Consider the following 7,894-nt stretch of genomic DNA (forward strand, 5'->3'; position numbering starts at 1 on the left):
CATAAAAAATCAAACAAACAACAAAATTGGGGTAACACAACCAGCAATAATATGATGCCGGGCAGCACGTGCTTGTGTCGATTTATAAAAATTATCCAGAGAATACAACAATAACAATCATAAAAAATATTTGAAATGAGAAAAACCACAGAAAAACGCATAAAATTACAACAAACAGTTGTGGAGGGGAATAAATACATATAAACAAAGCAAATGGCAAACCAAAACAATGAATAAATATATATGTGGGGAAGCAGTTTGGATGAAATGTCAACAAAATGTGGTGAAAGAAGCAATTTCTGAAAAAAAATCTCAATTCTATTGTGGGGATGAGCAGCAGACAGCTGATCGAACGGTCGATCTGCCGATCTATTAATCGTTTGCTCGCAAAGTAAGCAAAACACAAATATAGCGAATCAAAACAAAAAAGAAAGAAAACATTTTTTTTGAAAACCGACAAAAAAGAAAAATTCGAAAAATGTGTGCGAGAGAGTCAACCAAAATCGAAACGACAAATTACTTGGTTGAAATCTTCGAAAAAATCGAGCAAAATAAAATTTTGTAAATGTTTCAAAAATTTATTTTTAAAACAAACACCGATTTTTTGCTGCTGCTCACTTGGTGAGCAACATAAACACAAAACACGATGCTAAGCAAAAAATCTCAAAATACTAGAAAAAATACTAAAACGAAAATTTTGTGTTGAGAAAAATTAGATCAGCAAAAAAGAAAAATTACTTTGAAAAAAACCAAAGGAAAAACTAAAGGGTAGCAGATTCTCAGAGATTTTTTCCGTGTGGCAGTCGAATTTTTGCAGCGGTACGTTTAAGTAATCGGGGGAAAATCAGTGCGGCCATAGAGAATCGCGAGCCAAAAATTTTTTTCAAACCAAAAAAGTTTTTTAAAGAAAAAAAATTAATGTGAAAATTTAAAATAGAAAAATTAAGCAACAACAACAAAAAAAAAGAAAATTCGATTACCCATGTTACCATTTAAAGTTAAATAAAGTGTATAAAAATTCAGAATTTCAAAAAAATATTTTGAAATAAGAAGTTATAACTCCCATTTGGAATATTACAACTCCTGCCTCACTCACTGGACCATTTGAAATCAAATCAAACACCCCAAAAAATGGCAACTTTGGCTTTACGCACCGGAAAGGAGATTATGCACAATGCCGGTTGGGTGCTGGACGAAAATGAAGAAGGTAGTTAAAAATGACAATAAAAGCGCCGATGAACCTCATTTTAAAAATCGATCGCACATTTTTCTTCAAATAAATTGTGAAAATTTTAAATAATATATTCAGAAAAATATATATTATTGTCACTTATATTGCGTAAAACAAAATTTTGAAAAAGAAAACGAAATTTCTCTCGTGGTTTTTCCTTCTGTGCTTTTTTCTTTACGAAACACAAAAGAAAATAAACGATTTGACTTTTTAATCGTGTTGATTTATTTTTTTTTTTTATTCTCTAGGTTTGGATTTGTTGTGTTTTGGTCCATTTTGTCATTTATTTTTATTTATTTATCTTGTTTTGTGTTTAGATTATTTAATTGTATTGGTAATCAAATTCATATAGATTATTAAAAATATATGTACGTATATAAAAATTGAAATAATTTTGAAAAACGTAAAAAATGTTGTCGTTTAACAACACACCATCATAGATATTAAGAAAGAAGTAAACCAAGCGTATTAAATAATTTTTCAATAATGAAAGTAAAGTCTATAGCCAAATGGGATCAAACAAAACCACACCTAACCAGATTTTTAAACAATATAGAACCAGTAAGAAAAGTTCAAAAGTCAGACGGGGCCTACTATATGATACCCTTCACCACTCTGGGTACATACAAGAGATACTCATATGTACAATATCCTTTAGATAGAATAGACATAGGATCTTAGGAAGACCATCGAAATGATATCGGACGAAATTAACTGTGTGAAGTTATAGATATTTGAACTAAATTAAACAACCCATACAAATACCAATATGAAATTTATGAAAAAAATTAATTTCAATCATCGAACAAAATATATAAATGGACGTATTTGAATAACCGTGGAATCCACCAAAACACGCTATCCTAGGTTCGATCTGGTACGATGCAGGGACGTAGCCAGGATTTCACTTCGGTGGGGGCCCACTGAGAACCAAAAAATATTTTTTTCTCGCGTTATCCTACACCATCGTTAGCTATTGAATAGTTCTACGACTTTTAAGGATTTATAACGAAAATTCGTTCACAAATTGAGAGCTTTACCGTTTTCATAATATTTTTTATAAAATTCATGTTAATTTACCTAGATTTACCATACAAAATTAAATATGCTATGTAATACTAGGTCAATTTTGAAAGCACACCAAGAGGTGGAGTGCATAAAAAGTTCAACCCAGCCGAACTTAAAGACGTTTTGACCAACTCTACTTTAAATATTTTGGGGCATATTACACCTAAAAGTATACTCAGTAATTTATTTTTTTCAGATAAAATTTGCTTTCGCATCAAATAATTCAAGATTCATCCCTAGAATATATGGCAACAGCTCCATTTGGGTTGAAAACAAAACTTTGAAAATAATTTTTACCCACCTTTTTATCATTTTAAAAATTGTAACCACATTTCCAAGCCGAAAGGGATGAAATTTGACATTCCAGGTTTTCATACCGGTCCCACTTCATTTTCGATACTTTCATAATCCTACGCCGATTTTCCATATGTAGTGGCTGTACTTTTGTGTTCCAGAAAGTTAGTGGGTAAAAACTTGCTCACAGAAAGTTGGCAATATTGGTCCCAGTTTTGACATAGCCCCGTGTTTAGCTGTTGAAGTCCCTAGCCTAATTTTCTACAAATAATTTTTACCTATGTAATTTGGAACATATTTTTCTCGGAGGTCCTGACCGATTAGGCATTTTAAGTTTCCATCTCATGGTGGAGTGCAGAAAAAGTGCTCATGTAAAATATTTTCTTTTGGAAGGACATCTTGTTTAACATTTGATTTTCCCTAAGGAGCTCTATTTAGTTTCCTATAAAAATGAGAAGACCAATGCCGATTGGTTATCTATATGAAGACAAATTGTCCTTCTCCTTAGAGTAGGTCCTCTCTAAGGAGAGGAATAAATAAACGTTCTTTATCTGAAGTAGTTGTGTAAGAAGACGTATCGTTCTCTTGTACAAGAAGATCTATTGATCAGGACAAATTGCTCATCTCTAAGATAACCGATTACTTTTCTATGAAAAGGCCGAAATTGTTTCTAGGATGTAATTGCTCTCCGGTCCATATTTTAAGAAGCCGTATTTCTCTTTTTGAGATGTTCAGTTATTATTCTATGAGCTGACCCTTTGCCATCCAACGAAAAGTCGAGATAAGAGGCATTTTTAACAGCCATTACGGATCATATATAGATAGAAGACCTTTCATATGACTTTTATAGATCAAACCCGAAATAAAGATTTAAAATGGATGATAGAGTCTTCGTAGACCTCCTACAGACCTACTATCATATATACACAGACAAGGTGTTGAAATAATATTTTTAAAGATCCACACCTCTGATAGAGTTTAAAATTTTCTTTTAACAATCCATGCTTCAGATAGGTTTCGAAAAATATTATTATGAAAATATATTTTAACGGTCATAGGTATTGAAAAATATATTCTTTAAAGAATCGCATCTCGAATAGGCGTGGAAAAAATACTCCCCTCGGATAGGCATTGAAAAAAAATCTTTAAAAAATCCACACCTCGGGTAGGTATTAAAAAATATTCTTCAAAAATCATAGCCTCGGAAAGTTTTTGAAAAATATTCATTATAAATCCTTGTCCAGACAAGGTTTGAAAAAAATAATGTTAAAAAGTCCACTCCTTGGAAAGGTGCTCTTCTATAAAAATAACAACTGTTCATTTATGAAAATACCATACGCTCTAGTATTTTCTATGTGAAGTACCAGGCTATCTTCTATAAAAAGTCCCAATCGCTCTTCTATTTTTGCTCCTCTATAAATTGTTCTTCAATAGGATGGCCAATCGTCTTCTATAACAATTCATATTGTCCTTCCTTAAGCAGGTCTTTCAGAGATATAATACCTTTATACTTATGTTATCCTAAAGAGAGAAGATCTCTTGTGTTTCTCCTACAGGTAGAGGAACCCCCTTTGGAAGAGTTTTTTATTTAGTTCCTCTATAAATTGAACCCGGGATCCATTTCCCGTATTCTATTTTATAAATGCTCACATACTTTATTACTAAGTAATTTAATTTCTAAAATTGCTAATTTAATTTCTAAAAAATATCTATCCATTCCCTAACAGCCTGCTACATAGACATTGTGGACGATGATGATAAAAAATCCGACATTGATGAAGAAAATCGGGTCTATTCAGAATGGAATAATTTGCCAGATTTAGTGTTAGAACAAATATTCACATATCTAAAGCCGAGAGAGCGATACTATGCAAGTTTGGTAAGTCAGTAAGAAATTTCTCAACCCCCTTTCCATATAATTTGAAATAATTGTAATTTGTTTCTTCACAGGTTTGTAAACAATGGCATCGTGCGTTCTATTTGCCCACGGTATGGGACAACTTCCTTGTCGACGATTGTACGCTGACACGGCAAAAATACAATTACTATTCCGGTTGGCAATACTGTCTCGATCATATGCGCACACAAAATTGCCTGGCACGTATTGGGCGCCATTTGCGTGGTTTGGAATTTCGTCCGGAAATCTCATTTAATAATATTTATCAGTTTATGACGTTGCTGACGTGGAGTATTAGTCGGGGCTTGGAACCCAATGGGCCACAGGATATGAAGGGAATGGGTTCACGTATACGTTCGCTGGTTTATATTTTCCCTTGTAATATGGCACAAGCTGATGATCCGGAGGGAATTAAATTATTTGGTACTGGTGGCCAGTTGTTGAAGGGTTTGAAGGATCTCTTATCGAAATTGACAAATTTGAGAACTCTGAAATTGGTGGATTTTGTATTGGAACGTTATGAAGCTAAACATTTATTAGATGAGGTGCTGGATGCGTGTTGTACGAAAATGAGGGTGCTGAATTTGGTGAATGTCACATCGTTGCATTGCCCGATTATGCATGTCGGGTTGTTTTTGAATTTGCAGGTGAGGGAGAGGATTTTTGTAATTTTTTTTTTTCCTAAAGAATCATTTTTTTATTTCTTTGCCCTTTCCAGGAATTAACAATTTCCCCCCAAAACATAGATGATGATGTCCTGATGCTCTTGGCCGACACAAAATTGAAACATTTATTTTTACTGCAAAACTGTTATACTACCTCCTATTTGGCCATTGCCCATTGTAGTGTTAAGGCTTGGCGCATGGTCAAACGTGATAATCCCGGATTGAAGGTCCACCTGCGCTTGGAGTCCTTGAAGGATGGCGAGGTTGTTTTCCAACCCGAGGCTCCTGTCTATAGCATAACCTATAGAGCGCCAAAGACACAGGTGAGTTGTGAAACACCCCCAGGCCTATTAAGACCCATGCGCCCAACATGGTCTTGTATTACACATTCAGGGGTTTCCTAACACTTGCAGGACTTAAAAATATTCCACGCCTTGAGAAGGTCTTGAAAAAATATTCCACGCCTTGAGAAGGTCTTGAAAAAATATTCCACGCCTTGAGAAGGTCTTGAAAAAATATTCCACGCCTTGAGAAGGTCTTGAACAAATATTCCATGCCTTGAGAAGGTCTTGAAAAAATATTCCACGCCTTGAGAAGGTCTCGAAAAAATATATTTTTAAAAATCCACGCCTTGAGAAGGTCTCGAAAAAATATATTTTTAAAAATCCACGCCTTGAGAAGGTCTCGAAAAAATATATTTTTAAAAATCCACGCCTTGAGAAGGTCTCGAAAAAATATATTTTTAAAAATCCACGCCTTGAGAAGGTCTCGAAAAAATATATTTTTAAAAATCCACGCCTTGAGAAGGTCTCGAAAAAATATATTTTTAAAAATCCACGCCTTGAGAAGGTCTCGAAAAAATATATTTTTAAAAATCCACGCCTTGAGAAGGTCTCGAAAAAATATATTTTTAAAAATCCACGCCTTGAGAAGGTCTCGAAAAAATATATTTTTAAAAATCCACGCCTTGAGAAGGTCTCGAAAAAATATATTTTTAAAAATCCACGCCTTGAGAAGGTCTCGAAAAAATATATTTTTAAAAATCCACGCCTTGAGAAGGTCTCGAAAAAATATATTTTTAAAAATCCACGCCTTGAGAAGATCTCGAAAAAATATATTTTTAAAAATCCACGCCTTGAGAAGGTCTCGAAAAAATATATTTTTAAAAATCCACGCCTTGAGAAGGTCTCGAAAAAATATATTTTTAAAAATCCACGCCTTGAGAAGGTCTCGAAAAAATATATTTTTAAAAATCCACGCCTTGAGAAGGTCTCGAAAAAATATATTTTTAAAAACCCACGCCTTGAGAAGGTCTCGAAAAAATATATTTTTAAAAATCCACGCCTTGAGAAGGTCTCGAAAAAATATATTTTTAAAAATCCACGCCTTGAGAAGGTCTCGAAAAAATATATTTTTAAAAATCCACGCCTTGAGAAGGTCTCGAAAAAATATATTTTTAAAAATCCACGCCTTGAGAAGGTCTCGAAAAAATATATTTTTAAAAATCCACGCCTTGAGAAGGTCTCGAAAAAATATATTTTTATAAATCCACGCCTTGAGAAGGTCTCGAAAAAATATTCCACGCCTTGAGAAGGTCTCGAAAAAAAATATATTTTTATAAATCCACTCCTTGAGAAGGTCTCGAAAAAATATATTTTTATAAATCCACGCCTTGAGAAGGTCTTGAAAGAAATTATTTAAAAATCGTTTTAAATATTTTAAAATTTGTATTCTATTTTTTTCTTTCCTTCCCCCTTTCAGATCCATCCTGACACCCTCATCAAAATGGTTGATCACTACAAAAACTCCCTGGCCATTTATAGTTTTGAAATGCTACCGAAATTCACCAGTCCCAAATCGTTTCACAATCGTATCGATTCTCTGATGCTGCTGATGTGCCGACAATGTTATAATTTAAATACTTTGGTAAGCGGAACACCCTAATATCGCTTTGCAAAACAATTTAAATGAAATCATTTTTTTCCTGCAGGTTATTCGCGAAAAGGTATCAACCTCCACGGTGTTGCTAATAGCCCGAACAGCCAAAAATCTGAGGCGTCTGCATGTGCGTCGCTTTGCCACAATTATACGCTGTGATTGGCCCCGCCATCCCGAGTGGTCGGATGAATTTCACATTTGGCTGAGACGTTCCTGCCGCAGTTATGAGGCTGTCGAACGTGAAGTATCACAAATTTTAGGTTATAAATGGCACTTTTTAAGCGATCAAGAATTCAAGGCTGTCACGGTGGATGTTAAAAGTGAATGGTGAAGAGGAAGGTGAATCGAAGAAGAAGAAGAAGTAATAAAGTTAGAAAAATGTGATAAAATTTCAGAAAATTAGATATTAAGAAGAGAAGTGTGTTTTTTTTATTTTGAAAAGAGGGAGGGGAAATTGGTAAAGAAGTGATCTCAAATGGGATTTAATAGAGATTCAAGGATGTATTCAATAAATAATTAACCATATGATGCTCCTTTACCTTTATATGCTATCAAATACCATATCATTGATATTCTGTTACCTCCAGGAAATGAAACACCATAATTTGCCCTTAATTATAAAATTGTAAAAAATATATTTCTCTATTTTGTTATACAAAAAATTAGTTGTCCTAAAATCCTGGCAAATAGTCCTTGATGCGGAAAATCATTTTAAATATATCCAAAACCTCCATGGTGTGGACGATGATGATGATGTGGTGGTGGTCCATGAAAATGTGGAGGACGATGGTGAAAGTGTGG

The 7,894-nt window shown here is 33.8% G+C and overlaps 1 protein-coding gene across 1 annotated transcript; it reads left to right on the plus strand.

Moving 5' to 3' along the window:
- Nucleotides 1–1,130: 1,130 nt before the first annotated feature.
- On the plus strand, nucleotides 1,131–7,432 carry LOC133325255 (F-box only protein 39-like). The gene is made up of 6 exons (XM_061534044.1): nucleotides 1,131–1,207; nucleotides 4,321–4,472; nucleotides 4,544–5,137; nucleotides 5,209–5,478; nucleotides 6,917–7,081; nucleotides 7,146–7,432. Exons 1-6 carry the CDS (start codon nucleotides 1,132–1,134, stop codon nucleotides 7,422–7,424), a joined length of 1,536 nt encoding a protein of 511 aa, XP_061390028.1. The 5' UTR covers nucleotide 1,131; the 3' UTR covers nucleotides 7,425–7,432.
- Nucleotides 7,433–7,894: the final 462 nt, after the last annotated feature.

The sequence above is a fragment of the Musca vetustissima genome, unplaced genomic scaffold (genome assembly GCF_032173495.1).
Source record: "Musca vetustissima isolate MV318-11 ecotype Yass unplaced genomic scaffold, APGP_CSIRO_Mvet_v1 utg268649, whole genome shotgun sequence".
NCBI classification, from domain to species: Eukaryota; Metazoa; Arthropoda; class Insecta; order Diptera; family Muscidae; genus Musca; species Musca vetustissima.

Coding starts and splice junctions, on each gene's coding strand:
- LOC133325255 (XM_061534044.1), top strand. CDS start 1,132: ATGGCAACTTTGGCTTTACGCACCGGAAAGGAGATTATGCACAATGCC. Junction 5,138..5,208: donor GGTTGTTTTTGAATTTGCAG/GTGAGGGAGAGG, acceptor TGCCCTTTCCAG/GAATTAACAATTTCCCCCCA. Junction 5,479..6,916: donor ATAGAGCGCCAAAGACACAG/GTGAGTTGTGAA, acceptor TCCCCCTTTCAG/ATCCATCCTGACACCCTCAT.